This window comes from Schistocerca americana, chromosome 3 (genome assembly GCF_021461395.2).
Source record: "Schistocerca americana isolate TAMUIC-IGC-003095 chromosome 3, iqSchAmer2.1, whole genome shotgun sequence".
NCBI classification, from domain to species: Eukaryota; Metazoa; Arthropoda; class Insecta; order Orthoptera; family Acrididae; genus Schistocerca; species Schistocerca americana.
Genome location: NC_060121.1, coordinates 171,052,739 through 171,068,530, shown reverse-complemented (window position 1 = coordinate 171,068,530; position 15,792 = coordinate 171,052,739). Strand labels below are relative to the sequence as shown.

Below are 15,792 nucleotides of genomic sequence, written 5' to 3'. Positions count from 1 at the left end.
ACGAAGAATTATATAAATAAATTCGCGTAACATCGACATCAAAGCCTATTTCTGCATTCAAGGTTGAAAAGATACTCAAAACGAATTCCTCGTTGCTGCTGCAAAACTAACAATAGTTCATAAAGTTGTCAAACATCATCAGTCCTTCAGTTCTCTTGATCATACCGTAAAACTGAATCCCGTAATGTATCTTGACTCCAAAGTCGCTGCAAAGCAGTCTGCAGCCTGGACCAAAATTGGCTCAAAATATTCTCACGCCACACACCGTGTCTGAATGCGTAAAACAATTGCAAGAAGTTTCATTTTACGGCATAGGTACCAACCCATCGAACAACAACGCTTGAAAGATGTTTCCTTTTGTTGTTCAATACCTTGCTGAAACTGATGGAATCCGACAGAAGCTGCTGAAGTTTGATTCGCTGAACAAAGAAACATTGGAGACAACTGCAAAGTTTTCTCTAGACACTTCAAGATAACTGTAAATACCATTAGAAAAATTAATAACTTTTTTGTGAAGACAATACCAATACCAACTTTGAAGGGCTTTATCCAAATTAAAGAAGAAGTAGGAAAACATGTAGAAGAAATTGGATGCCCTGCTCACATTCTTCATAATATTGTATCAAGCGCTGCTGGAGTCTTATTTGTCGACATCGAAATAATGGTCATGAAAATATTTGATTATTTTTCAATATACACGATAAGGACAGATAAGCTGAAGGAGTTCTCGTATACATTGATGTCAATAACCAGACCTTTCTATCCCACTCAAAAACAAGACGGCTGTCGTTAATACCAGCAGTTGAGAGAATTCTTAAGCTCTGGATTCCATCGAAACAAGTTTCTGTAGCCAAAGACAGGCTACCTAATATAATTTAAGATTTTTTCGTAAGTTTGATCAGTGAAATTTGCAGTATGCTCCCGCAGTCAAACTTGGGTCTGTTTGAAAAGATATAAAAAGCATCGAGAAGAATAAAGTCTCGATAATTGAAAAAAGAAATATATTAATCGACACTGAAAGAAGTCTGAGTGGAAGGAAGACTGCCAGTTTTATTGACATGCAAACCAAGAGGAATTTGAACAAATTAAAAAAATAGGAGCCCTAACCAAGAAATAATTAATTTGATTTCAAAGTTTAAGGAAGAAAGAAAGACTCTACACCGCAGCATTTAATTACTTAGAGAAATGGGCTATTTCTTTTCATAAATATCAAGTATTTGATTGGATGATGTTTGAAAACATTATATACCTAACTAAAAACAATGTTAAGATTTCAGTCGATAATTTTTTTCAGAAATATATGTATCTGAAGAGCTTTTTAGAAGCTAAGCTATTTTGAAGAATGGAAGTCTAAACACTCCATGGAAAAAAGGTGGATTTACTTTCTTAACGAAACCGAAAATCTTGAAGGCTAATGCCAACTGCTAAATTATGCCAGTATTTCTTTTCTATTCGCGCAAACAGCGGCACTGTGGAAAGAGTATTTTCGCTGATGTCGGCCCTGTGGACTGATGAAAAAAGCTACTACCAGGGACTATGGAATCAATCTTACAGCGCTAGTTTAATTACAAGCTGATTTGCGTGGAGTTTTATAAATACTTAAAAGCGAAAAAAAAGACATACTGAAAAAGCTGAAATCTTCTGAAAAAAAAATATTGTGTACCAAATACTTCTGCCGCCCAAGTTCCATGCAACTGTTTTCTAAATAAAAAGTAATTAAACAATTTTTTTGCTTCGTTTCTACATGCCTATATCTGAGGTTTCCGACGAGGTCCCAGCTACTGTAGATATTGCAACACTATGTGCAATAAACGTGTTGTGACAAATGGAAATTTGCACCGGCCTGGAATTCGAAACCAGACCTGTCGGTTATCGCAGAATATAAGGATTTTATGAAATGATTACTGCTTGTCTTTTTTTAAAAAGATCTTACAACAAGCATGTTGTTGTTGTGGTCTTCAGTCCTGAGACTGGTTTGATGCAGCTCTCCATGCTAATCTATCCTGTGCAAGCTCCATCTCCCAGTACCAACTGCAACCTACATCCTTCTGAATCTGCTTAGTGTATTCATCTCTTGGTATCCCTCTACGATTTTTACCCTCCACGGTGCCCTCCAATGCTAAATTTGTGATCCCTTGATGCCTCAGGGCATGTCCTACCAACCGATCCCTTCTTCTGGTCAAGTTGTGCCACAAACTTATCTTCTCCCCAATCCTATTCAATACCTCCTCATTAGTTATGTGATTTACCCACCTAATCCTCAACATTCTTCTGTAGCACCACATTTCGAAAGCTTCTATTTTCTTCTTGTCCAAACTATTTATTGTCCATGTTTCACTTCCATACATGGCTACACTCCATACATATACTTTCAGAAACGACTTCCTGACACTTAAATCTATACTCGATGTTAACAAATTTCTCTTCTTCAGAAACGCTTTCCTTGCCATTGCCAGTCTACATTTTATATCCTCTCTACTTCGACCATCATCAGTTATTTTGCTCCCCAAATAGCAAAACTCCTTTACTACTTTAAGTGTCTCATTTCCTAATCTAACTCTCTCAGCATCACCCGATTTAATTCGGCTACATTCCATTATCCTCGTTTTGCTTTTGTTGATGTTCATCTTATATCCTCCTTTCAAGAAACTGTCCAATCCGCTCAACTGCTCTTTCAAGTCCTTTGCTGTCTCTGACAGAATTACAATGTCATCGGCGAACCTCAAAGTTTTTATTTCTTCTCCCTGGATTTTAATACCTACTCCAAATTTTACTTTTGTTTCCTTTACTGCTTGCTCAATATACAGATTAAACAACATCGGGGAGAGGCTACAACCCTGTCTCACTCCCTTCCCAACCACTGCTTCCCTTTCATGCCCCTCGACTTTTATAACTGCCATCTGGTTTCTGTACAAATTGTAAATAGCCTTTCGCTCCCTGTATTTTACCCCTGCCACCTTTAGAATTTGAAAGAGAGTATTCCAGTCAACATTGTCAAAAGCATGGAATACTTTAAGACTACTGATATTGAAACCCCAGCATCCTCCTCCTCCTCCCGAGTGTAAGTGCCATCAGATATTGCTACTGTTAAGAACTACTGAATTCACAAGCATGTGAAATACTTTCAAACTGAAATTCCGGGCGGGAGGGAAGGAAAGGGAAGGGAAAGGAAAGGAGGGAAGGGACGGGTGGAGGGTGAGATGATAGGTTCATTGTATCACTGTATTGTACGGTATGGTATGCCGTTCTCGTTTCTACGCTGCCTTGCTTTGCCACACACTGCAGGCAACAGCTGACCGACGAAAAGGGTGGAGTTAATTTTCGCTGTTGGGCGGTAAACCGTAACAGACAAGGAACCCAAGTCCTGACAAGACACCTAGCATACGGTTAACGTTTTGTGTAACGCCCCCGAAAAGGAAACGTTTAGTTGTATCGCAATATCATGCAATATGTGGAGAAATGTCCATTTCTGCGAAGATTAGGAAACGGCTGATTCACGATGACGGCTGATAACTGGTAGCGGAGACCAGAGATCAAGGTCACGAGCTGTGGCTAGCCACTACGGCTGCGGCCGTTCCTCTCTCTGGCAAAGGCAGCTTGCCTTCCTGCGGGCTGCGCTAGCTACAGGTAAGCCCAGAGGCTCCCGAGCACAACCATTATTAGCGTTCGGAACATAAACGTACCCAAAGGGTGAGGCGGCTCTGGCTTTCTAGTTCCCAAAGCACGAGGACCAAACAAAACAGCTGTAGCCGCTTTCTCACAAGCCGTTCTGAGGAGACTTGTGCAACGTCATCGTTAACTGCGAATCTTGGGTGAAGGGCCTCCTTGGCTACTTTCACTCACACATAGCTGCCTCACTGTCGGGAAAGACAGAAGAAATGAAAAATAACATGATTTGCTGTGAATTCTACTTCAGAACGCTGCCAACATGAACGGACTTTGCCAGACACGTCTTAAAGGTAGGAAGTCGTGTCCGTAGCCCTTGTGCCTGCTGTTAATGGTGGAAAATATTGTTCCTACTGTTCTGATAGAGCGGTCTTCATGTTATAGTTCATAGTCATGAAAACGCAAAGGTCAAAAGAACGTAAGGCTTAGTCAACAGTTTTGTGTATGATGCATGTCTGCTTTAGGTTTCACATGGATTATTTTAACTGTTGACTAAGCCTTATGGCCACGCCATAGCATTTGTACGGATAATTTTACTGTTGGCTAAGTCTTATGATTTCGTATCTTTCTTTACACAATGCGTAACACGTGTTATTACTTCTTCTGAGTAAGACAGGTTTATATCTGTGGTAACCTAGGTAAAGGTTTGAAAAAACTTTTGACGTGGAACTGGTTGCCTGTATAGTTCCCATTGCATCCGTATTTCTGCTGTTGCTGACTACAGCCATGTTCAAGATTTTATAATGGCCCAATCTAAAATACTGAACAATCTGCTAACAGACGTAACTGTAGTTTCAGGACGACATTTTTGTCCACACAGAAGAACCCGCATTTACAATTGTAGTTCGAAGAGGATAAGCTCAAGAGAAACGATATTGTGATGCTCTTCTCTATTACTTATCTATTAATACATATTTTCACTGACGTTGGATGTAACTGGCCTATGATAGTTAACACAACCTGTGCTGGACGCAAGTCTTTTTGGGAGACATGACTGCGTTTTATGCGACGCTACAATCGTTCTCACCACACGCGGTAAGCTTGTAGTAAGCCGTGTAGCATATAAATGGTTACAGTGTTAAGCAAATGGGCTAAGGTAAAAAAAAGAAGAAAGATTTGTGTTCGACGTCTCATCGACGGCGAAGTTGTTAGAAATGCCCGAAATCATATCATCTGCAGATTTCAAATTTTCTGTTTTTTTTTCCTGTTCACTGCGTATTATAAAGCTCACATAGATCTCTTATTAGTCCTACTGCAAGAACCCTTATCTGTGCAAGGCCACGTTCTCTGGGAACGTCTACATTAATGTATTCAGGGTGTATCAATAAATAGCGAAAACTGATATGTTTCGAAAATAGACGATAATAGAAAAAGGAAACATTCCAGTAAAAATGGTTCCGATTGTGATTATATGGTTACGAGCCGACAATATTTCAATATAACTTGTAACCCTACTTCATACAAATGTATCTCAATTGTAAGCTTTTTGATTAAGTCCAAACTAATTGGGCTCAAAATGCCCCCATAGCCTACCTTCATAAGAAATACAATACCGCTTCAGTATGTCGCATTTTGCAATTTATTGGACACTCGTACCCCTTCAACGAAGTGTTCCACGTGTCGTTCTCGTCTTTGGATGCAATAATACACTTCTATTTACAGGAGTTACGAATTCTTTCAAACACCCCCGGATCATATCGTGTACTTCGTCAAGACCGTACTATTCGCTGCTGCAGTTATCAACTGCATTAACTGGAGTGATGCACACCTGAGATGATCCAAGACAGAAAAATCCAGAAGTCAGATGATCCCGGAGGCCAAGGTTCAGGGCAGTTCCCCACCTATCCATCTTCCCTCGTGTTTCAGCGATAGATGCGTTACATCTGCGGTGAATGTACTGGTGCGCCATCAAGCATGTACTACGTTCCTCGATGTTGGCTCACGGCGTATTCACCAGTGCTCTCCTCTCCCGCAGCGGAGTGTTTGTTGACAGCCTCTATCGCTTCGTCAGAGAACTATGAATTGCATAAGCTGGTGAGGTAAGATACACTGTTCGTCTGCGTTGCCCGGTACTGAATCAGCATATCCGCCGTCGCCATAAGCATGGCAACAGTTTAACACTGTCACGGTCAGTTACACAGGAGCTTGGCAACTAGAAAGCAGGGGAAGTTTGGGCGCCCCGTGTAATATGCTGTAATTACACATACAGGTCTCTATACAAACTGCAGTGTGGGTTTTCTGTAGCGCTACTAGCCGATTCGATTTCTTTCCTGTTCTGTTCTTGTGAGGAACGGTCGAACGACGACTTGACTCACTCCTTTACAGCAAACTTAAGGATGCATGAAGCGTAACTGAAATACTGATTTTTCTAAATTTACACGGTAGCCTGTCTCGAGAAGAGCGTCATCCTTACTTCAGTGCTCTGGATACCTAAGACTCATTTTGTCTGAAACTGAAGTCTTATGGCAATGTTGGAGGCTCCGAGGAACCTAGGGGAAAAGGAACACTCTCCTTCGTCTAGGCGATATCTGCGCACTGTATTTGATGGTGTTCAATGTTAATAGGGTGCATGGGAAAATGAAACCGTTGTTACCCCATGTAGAACAACAGGGCGTTCACGGCTGTCAGTGTCCCCGTCTAACGAACGGTTCATCAGTGGTCACTTCATGAGTGAGTACAATAAGGTTAGAAACTAAGGCCTTGGCGTCCAATGTGAGAATCAGAAACTTCACGCTACGATCTGCCCTCCTGCCACCGCCCAAATAGCGCGAATGTAAATTCATTATGCCACCAGCATTCGAAACGGGTCGCTGCACCAGAGTGCTAACGTGCGTTAGCCATCAGACGGGTTGTGGAGGGTGATTTACTGTAGATTAAATAAAATGATTGCAGCTGTAGCGCCAGGTCTCTAAACACTTGGCCGCCCCGGTTAGAGGTTAGAGCCCTCCCTCGGGAGCGTGTGTGTGTGTGTGTGTGTGTGTGTGTGTGTGTGTGTGTGTGTGTGTGTGTGTGTGTGTGTGTTTTTCCAAATTTTCTGTCGATTTGTAGCGTCCCTCAGATCTGAGATGGTGTAAATGGCATGGATAAAACCATTCTCTAGTTACGTTACGATACACGCCTTATGTCTTATGACGCAGCGTTAAGAGTTTAAAAACTCAAAGAGTCGTTTGTTTTGGCAAGGATATTACACCAATAGTAATTTAAATCTTAAGTACATGAAATAATGTAATGGATACCATGAATTATTCATTGAACAGCTTACAAGGTCATATTTCTTGGTCAGTAAAAAAATGGAAGGCATTTGCATGCATTAAATCACTCCTTACACTCCACAAGTATTAAAAAAATAAGGTGTGGAAGTTAATAAGTTGAAGTACTGACTGCAGTGACATTGGAATTGTAAGAAGTGATTACCCAGTATTAAGTAGCTGTTCTAAGGTCAGCGATAATACCATACCAGCCACGGAAATAGCTTATCTTTGACGATAGGAAAATGGTGCTGTTACCTGCATTGGATGGCCAGTTTTCACTGCCACTAATTTACAGGCAGTTCAGATTACCTGATGGCCTGTTACAAAAAGTGAAGTACCCAGCAGGTACGGTAAGATGTCAACGTAACTTCGAACGTCACGTAAATGATTAGAGTTGCAAGTCTCTGTAGAGAGGCCAACAGAGCGCACTGGCGTTGTTAGATGTTTGGTGTTGCCTGGTCCGATGGGGTAATTAAGGGGCGTCACATGTTAAGTGGCCATTGTGAAGAACACGGAGATGCCTGGCGCTCGTGTGGGAGACCGTTATCTGCATCAGACAGTTTGAAAGGGGCCACGTTGAAGATGGTCAAATCATGAGTTATTCAGTTTTTGAGGCATTCGGACGTGACAGTTGTCCGATGTTTGACTGCCTGGAAACGTCAAGCCAGGCATACTTGTCAAATTTCCTGTCGACCGCATGTCACCACCAGGGAAGATCGCTATACTGGCCTCTCTATAGAGACTTGCAACTCTAATCATTTACATGACGGTCGATAGTGTGTTCGTGTTCGAAGTTACGTTGACATCCTACCGTGCCTCCTGGGTACTTCACTTTTTGTCAGGCAAGCACACCGTAACATCTCTGCCGACCATCCGAGAACAAGTAATAGATACACTGTGTCATCCTGAATAATTGGTCGGAGACTAGGAACATGCTGAGTAGGGAATTACCGTCTGATGCTGCGCCGTCAGCTGTTATTGCCGAGGCACAAACGGCTGCGCTTGGAGTGCTGCCGTGAGCGGGAAGCAGGGAGCGCCGATGAACGGTTTCCTACTGTGATCAGATGACCACCGTCGGCGAGTATGGAGGGAATCTGGGGAGAGGCACATTCTTCTAATGTCTGGAGAGGGTCAGCGGTGCTGCTCATGGCATTATGGTGAGGGGGAGCCATCGGGTATGACTACAGTGTACGTCTAGGAGAGACTGGGGAAATTACGACAGCCCAACGGTACCATCACGAACATCCTGCATCGTTGTGCGTTACTTCTCGCGCTACAATATCGTGGTGCCATTTTTGAGCGGTACAGTGCTCGTACATACATGACACGTCTGTCTACAAACTGTCTGCGTGATGCTCAGACACTTCCACGGCCAGCAAGATCCCCTGCCCCTGATAGGATGTGTGTGGGGCCAGCTCGGACGTCAATCCATGCCAGTGCCAATACCTTGCTTATCAAGGACCACTTGCAACAGTTGTAGACCAGCTTGCCTCAGGAGAGGCCAACCGGATCAGAGCACACATCGAGGCCAGAGATGGTGCAACGTCATAGGAAGAAGTGCGCTCATACTGCCAAGTTCTTGAGTCGCGGAATGAGCCTTTCAGTGCTACTTAATCGCCGAATTTACACTGATGGGACTGATGCTCCCTTTCTAATGACCTCGTCGTCGATGGAATGTTAAATCCTACTCCTACTTCCCAGTTTTGACACTGATGGAAGCAATTTCGTTGCCTATTATGAAAAATAAACACCTTGTTGTAATAGACAAATCACAAGCAACTAATAAAATTGTGGAAAAGTGAAGTATAATTTTCCAACAGTCGTGTATTCATGTTAGAAATGAAGACTCTGTGTCACTGAAATTTCCTGGCAGATTAAAAGAAGCGTGTGCCGTACCGAGCCTCCAACTCAGAACCTTTGCCTTTCGCTTGCAAGTGCGCTACCTACTTACTAAACTCACGACCCGTCCTCACAGCTCTACTTCCGCCAGTACTAGGAGACGAGATACTGGCGGAAGTAAAGCCGAGAGGGCGGGTCGTGAGTTGTACTCGTGCTCAGGTAGCTCAGTAAGTAGAGCACTTGCCCATGAAAGGCAAAGGTCCCAAGTTCGAGTCTCAGTCCGACCCACAGTTTTAATCTACCAGGAAGTTTCATATCAGCGCACGCTTCTCTGCAGAGTGAATATTGCATTCTCTGTGCCATTGTCGGGGATTAATACAATTCGGTTTTTATTGTAAAGGCTACTAGCTGTGCTGGCAATGGACTAACGCATATGTACACATCGATCGGTAGCTCCCAAGACGTTTCACCACAGAACTGAATAAATATGCAAATGACAGTAAAAACCGACCATCCAATGCGAAACAGCAGTACTTCCCTGCTGCAAAGATACTCTTTGTCTTGCGTGGTTGGTATGGAGTTAGTACTGACCTTAGGACAGCCACTTAACATTGGGTAATATCACTCCTTATCTCTGCAGTGCCACCGTAATCAGTACTTGAACTTATTGATTTAACTGTGTCGCGAGACTGAATGACTAACTCGATAAGTTAGATTTATATGACGATAAAATCTATCGCTAGCAAGACTGATGTTCATGATCTGCTGTCTGGGAATACCAGAGGTGTCTTCTACAGATAAATCTTTTAACGTAAAGCAGAGCACATTATTACGGCAGTAAACGTGGGCAGAACACAGAACTCGTGGTTTTTTTTTTTTTTTAAAAAAAGACAATCTTTCACTCTATGCTGGCCATTATGGCCGATGCTTGTAGAAATGATAGCACTTCAGTTAGACGAGCTTCACCTAGGGGGATTAATTCAGCAGAATTTTCCTTCCTCTGGGAAGTAGAAAAGATTGCTGAAGTTTCTTACACGTCAGGACTAAAACATACGGCGTCTTCACCTCCTCCGAATTGGTTCGCCTGACCCAGTATTCAGAAACAGAGAAATGGGATAAGAATCATGACCATGTGGGGAGCGTTTAGAGGCGGAGTACGGCGCTAATTACTATTTTTAACATTTTCTCATCGTGGCTCACCAGCTTATTGTCAGGCTCTCGAAGGCGAACTGATCTGTCAAATTTCATACTTTCACATGTATTTCTTCAACATGTAGCTGTTGAGTTTTGCCCTCAAAAATACGACTATTATATTCAATTCGTCACTTCTATATATCAGTAACACATGTTTTGAGAAGGAAAAAAGTTGTTCTCAAGTTACTCAACTTACGAATCGGAGTGGAAAAACCTAATCCACTGGAAAACAAGAAATGATTAAGTTACGTGACATATCTTGGAAGTACATTAATATATACATACGAAAAATTGTCGCTGAAAGTACCATGCACAAAAATGGATTTGAGTAATGCACAGCAGACGAAAGAACTTGGAAAAGTTGGACCCACTGGCTGAAAAAAGTTACCAAAGCCGGAAGGAGGTGCACAACGGATCGCTGGTTTGTTGCGGCAAACAACGAATACGGCAAAAGTTGTGGGACAGCTTCCGGCAGTACCACTGCACGATTATAGAGACAACAGAAACTACTATTTACTCATTGGTTGCTGAACATGTCACCTGAAAGTCAACTAGTTTTTCGCTAACAATGAAATGTAATAGCAGCGACACATTGTAGCAGCGAACAGGAAGGGGACAGCTTTCGCGTTAAGTGTCTCACTTCTAGTCAGCAGCCGGCCGAAGTGGCCGTGCGGTTAAAGGCGCTGCAGTCTGGAACCGCAAGACCGCTACGGTCGCAGGTTCGAATCCTGCCTCGGGCATGGATGTTTGTGATGTCCTTAGGTTAGTTAGGTTTAACTAGTTCTAAGTTCTAGGGGACTAATGACCTCAGCAGTTGAGTCCCATAGTGCTCAGAGCCATTTGAACCATTTTCTAGTCAGCAATGAATGAGAAATACTTGGCACAGGTTGATTATATTCCTAGTAACGTTTCATGAAAGAGTTTTGTGGTCCACTCGGACGAATTTGGAAACTTCCCATTCGTCTGTCACACTCAATCTCAACAGCCAGTGAAAAGTAAAACTATTAATTTACTGGCACTCCAGATCGCCTGTTCTACAATTTGTCCATAATCGGTTTCCATGATATTTCCGTCTCTAGCTCTTCTTTTTGATGTGTTATAAAGTGTATTTTATCACAGAACGCATACGTCAATATCAGTGATGTAACCATATACATTCTAAGGAAAACCGAAGACGCACTACGAAGTAACTATCCGGACGGGATGGAAATCGGTAGATTATTGCAATTTCAGAAAAACTTTTTCAGTTATTCAATAGAAAGAGTTTCACAAATTGAGCAAGTCAACAACGCGTTAGTCCATCTCTGGCTTTTATGCAAGCAGTTATTCGGCATGGCGCTGGCAGAGCTATTGGATGACGTCCTAACGGATATCGTGCCAAATTCTGTCCAATTGTGGCGTTAGATCCTAAAAATCCCGAGCTGCATGGAAGTCCTTGCGCAGGATGCTCCAACAGCTGAATGGATTGTCCAAAGCAGTATATTAATGAAACCAAGCTGAAAGCCCCTAAGTCAAGTCTCCATCTACTAGAAGGTAAACCACACCCCAAGTGATCAGTATATATTCGACGTTGTCAGCTTTTCTCACGTCATTTTTTCATTTGAACAAAATTCCCTGGAGTCCCAGAAGTTTCTGTTCAATGAACAATTAATCTGTTCCAGAGTCAGCCAATGTACTAACGTTTAACAGTTTTTGTAAGAATTTACTGTGATTTCAGTGGTCAAGTTACCAGTCTGGCACTACCTTCAGCAGCTGTTGCAAAATCGTAAGTAGTGCGGCGTGGCACGTATCTTCGGATTTATAATGGACCTGAAATGATTTGAAAGTTAAATAAGCTGTCTTCAGATCTTGCACTCAGAAAGGCGATACCCGCACCGACTGCAGCTAAACGGGTCTGACGTTTTAGTTCGCTGTCCCTTGAAGATGAAGGCGAGAGGGATGAGTGAGCTGAAGTATACTCGCCTTAAACTCGCCTATGACATCATCTCTGAATTCGTCCTCCCCCTACGCTCGGACCCTCAACTCGCGAGTCTTCGCCATTCTCCAACTAACGGAAACTCGTCACTTGAATGTTATGGGGTACAGGTGGACTGTATCAGCGTAGAAAGGAGAGCGAGAACACGAGTTCGAAAGTACAAGTGGGCGCTCGCATTACAGCTATGTACGCAACAGTTGCGCAATACGATTGTTATACACAGTACCCATACAATGCCGTCGGTTAGCACGACACGAGGATGATGTGTATTCTTTAAACTGTGTTTAATTATTAAAATAAATTTGTAATAGTTTTTGAAAAAATTGTAGAAATGAGTGATTTAGCCCATAAACGCATGTTGTCTTGACCAGTAGAATACACAAATAGCGCACATTTTGGCCGCAGGGACATAAGAGTGACATTGCTCTGTGTCAAGTTTTCGTTTGTCGGAGTACATACGTTTTCTGATGGTGGAGTTGGAATAAACAACAATACAACAATTTTGTTTGCAATATATATTCAGGATGTGGCACCTCACAGCCCTTATGAATTTGAAAAATGTCGTATTGCCGCCTTGAGCTGCTGGTTAAATACTTTATGTATACAACCAGTTTCAGTCGTCATAAAAATATTCACAGCATCATGTCATGCGAAATATAAAATCGTTATCGTCAGTTGATAAAAGCACGAATGATACACTTATCATATCTTAATGTACTTAGTCAATGTATGAAACTGTGCTGGGAGTGTTAAAATTGTAACCATCGTTAATGCCGTGAACAGATTCATATATACCTGTATATGAATATGTGCATCTGCTAGTTATTCCTGTATGTCTCAATTAATTGATGAGGTAGATAATTATTTTCCTCATATAAAAGGTGTATTTGATTTCCAATCAAAAAGCTTGATCATTAATAAGTGAAAACAATCAGACTTATCTACAAGAATTTTCATTAGTTTTCTTTTTCCAGTTAATTTTATTATTCTTGCAACAATGCTTTCAAAAAATTAAGATTACGATTTGAATTCGAATCCGACCGAAGAAGATCAGCACGAACGTCTTTTTCTCTTAGATTCTTTGTAATTGCTGTAATCTTTCTGATCTTTGAAGTAGAAATTGCGTTATTTTACTAATCGGAATCATTATAAAAACATCAGATATTATAATTTGAGCATTTTCAGCAATATTAATTTTATTTCTTCTACACGAATGTACCAGTCTGTTCACAGCGTTAACGTCGATTAGAATTTTGATGTAAATTGGTACACGCCCTAGAACAGTTTTTAAGAGACTGACTACGTAATTTATATTACGATATGATAACCGCGTATTATTCACGATTCTATCACGTGGCTGTAACGATGTGAAATTTCGGCTAACATGATGCTGTGAATACTTTTATGTACCCGGCGATGGCCAGACGACTGAACTGGTTGTATAAACAAAGTATTTTACCAGCAGCTCAAGACGGTAATGGGAAATTTTTCAAATATAACGTTTTATTTTTGTCGTTATTGCGATTTTTATTCTAGACTTTTTAGCCATGTTACCACATCTTCATTGAAACCCCTCAGCATATGTATTATTATTGTATTGCAGTACTTAAGTTCTGAACATTGTCTAAACTGTAGACAGAAACCGGTTGCCAACCATAATGTTTTATTCAGTTTTGATACATTTTAGTGTACGAAAGTCTTAAGATGGTCTTTCCCTTGACTTGATTTTTACGGAAGCGGAACGTGCACTGTAAACTGTCCACCCGTAAATACACTGCAACACTTAATATTTGTCTTAAAACACTCTACAGTCTCACAAAACTCAGCTACGTTAGATGCCGTCTGATGGTGACAGTTCGTCATTTCGCCCTGTCAGTGCTATTTAACAACAGCGTGATCGTGCACTCAACTTGGATACTGAGTCGCGACTAGCCTCATTCCAGAACGCTGCAGTAGGGGACAACGAGATGACGAATAGGAAGCGGCCGCAGCTGTCACACTCTTGCAACTGCTGCAGAAAGGAGCGCAGCCGATGCTATTGACGTAGCGGCGACGCTTTGATTTTCTGGACTATGCAACCTCCAGCGTTTGATTCGTACTTGTTCAAGTCGTGCTGTGTGTAGCTGGGGCTCCCGAGCGGCGGACTCACCGGCTGTCCTCGTGGTCCATGGCGGCGCCAGGTCTGCTGCTGCTGCGGCGACGTCGGTGGGTGAGCGCGCGGCGGCCGCAGCTGCGCTTGTCTGAGCCGGCCGGCCGCCCGCGCGCTGCTACGCGGCTTCGCCCCACCCCACGGCGGCAGCCGCGCGTCAGCTGACGTCACAGCTGTGAGGTAACCGCACCTCACCTGTCCGGCCAGGTGATCCGCGGGCCCCTGCAACTCTGCCGCCCCCGCAACGTGGTGCCGCCGCCGTCAGCTGTCCGTGCTGGCGGACTCAGCCACGCCCCCGCTCTGGTGGCCCTGACCGCCACGGACAGCCGACACGGGCCTAGCGATCTTCACAGACTGTCCGGCTTCCAAGGGCAGAAAAAGTCCCGATAAAAGGCCCTACACACTCTCCGACCGACCGACCGACCCACCGAACAAGGTGGCGCAGTGGTCAGCGCACTGTTCTCGCTGTCGGGAGAACGGCGGTTCATACCCGCGTTCGGCCATCCTGACTTAGGTTTTGCGCTATTTCCCTAAACCGTTTCAGGTAAACGCCGAGATGGTTCCTTTGAAAGAGCACTGTCGATTTCCTTCCTGATCCTTCCCAAATCCAATGGGATCGATGATATCGCTGTTTGGTCCTCTCTCCCGAATCAAGCCAACCGACCAAACGACAGATCGACTGACCGACCAACCAACCGACAGATCAACCAACCAACCACGACCGACGAAGATTTCTTGTATTAAATATGGAAAGCGATTTTTTTTTTACTTTCTTCCCTTGATTCACAAGTACTATCGTTCTTCTCAACAGATTTCTTGCCCATTCCAACTACTACCATTCTGGTAGTAAATGTCTTACAATGGGCTTAATTTATTTTCTTATTCAGCACCAGAAACGAGCACCAGATTTGATGATGATGTTTGGTTTGTGAGGGCACTGAACTTCGCTGTCATCAGCGACCATACGAAGTCCCAATTTTTTTCACACTCCAATTTTTTATACAGTCCATTCTAGCCACTATCACGAATGATGATGAAATGATAAGGACAACACAGATACCCAGCCCCGTGCAGAGAAAATCCTCCACCCGGCCAGGAATCGAACCCGGGATCCCGTGATCCAGGGGCAGCAACGCTAACCACTGGATCATGAGTTGCAGACAGCACCAGATTTGAACATGAATGTACTTATAACTTTATATTCAAGAAAGCTTTTTACCTCCGTGTGTCATTCCTAGCATTGCAAATAAGAGGTTCAAATGGCTCTGAGCACTATGGGACTTAACTTCTGAGGTCATCAGTCCCCTAGAACTTAGAACTACTTAAACCTAACTAACCTAAGGACATCACACACATCCATGCCCGAGACAGGATTCGAACCTGCGACCGTAGCGGCCACGCGGTTCCAAACTGTAGCGCCTAGAACCGCACGGCCACCCTGGCCGGCGCAAATAAGAGGTACGACGTGCAAAATGCATAAATTTGGTGACGGCACTGTATGGGAAACGTGCTCCTACTTATGTGACAGAACGTGCGCTTCTGTTACCTCCTGATTGCCTGGATCAAGAAAACATACGCATTGTAAAAGTAACGTACATTCGGCACAAAAAACACATACATTGCTGCATTGGGATTTAATGGAAGTTGTACTCTGTTGTCTGAAATGTTTAGTCGACATTTCACACCTGCTTCGTCAGAAATTGCTCGAAAATACTCCT

At 43.0% G+C, this 15,792-nt stretch overlaps 1 protein-coding gene across 1 annotated transcript in view; it reads right to left on the bottom strand.

Moving 5' to 3' along the window:
- LOC124605680 (facilitated trehalose transporter Tret1-like) overlaps positions 1–14,150 on the bottom strand; it is an 87,070-nt gene extending 72,920 nt beyond the window's left edge. Inside the window, exon 1 of the mRNA XM_047137531.1 lies at positions 14,075–14,150. Within this exon, the coding sequence (XP_046993487.1) occupies positions 14,075–14,094 (20 nt within the window). The 5' untranslated portion in view covers positions 14,095–14,150. The remainder of the gene's footprint in view (positions 1–14,074) is intronic.
- Positions 14,151–15,792: the final 1,642 nt, after the last annotated feature.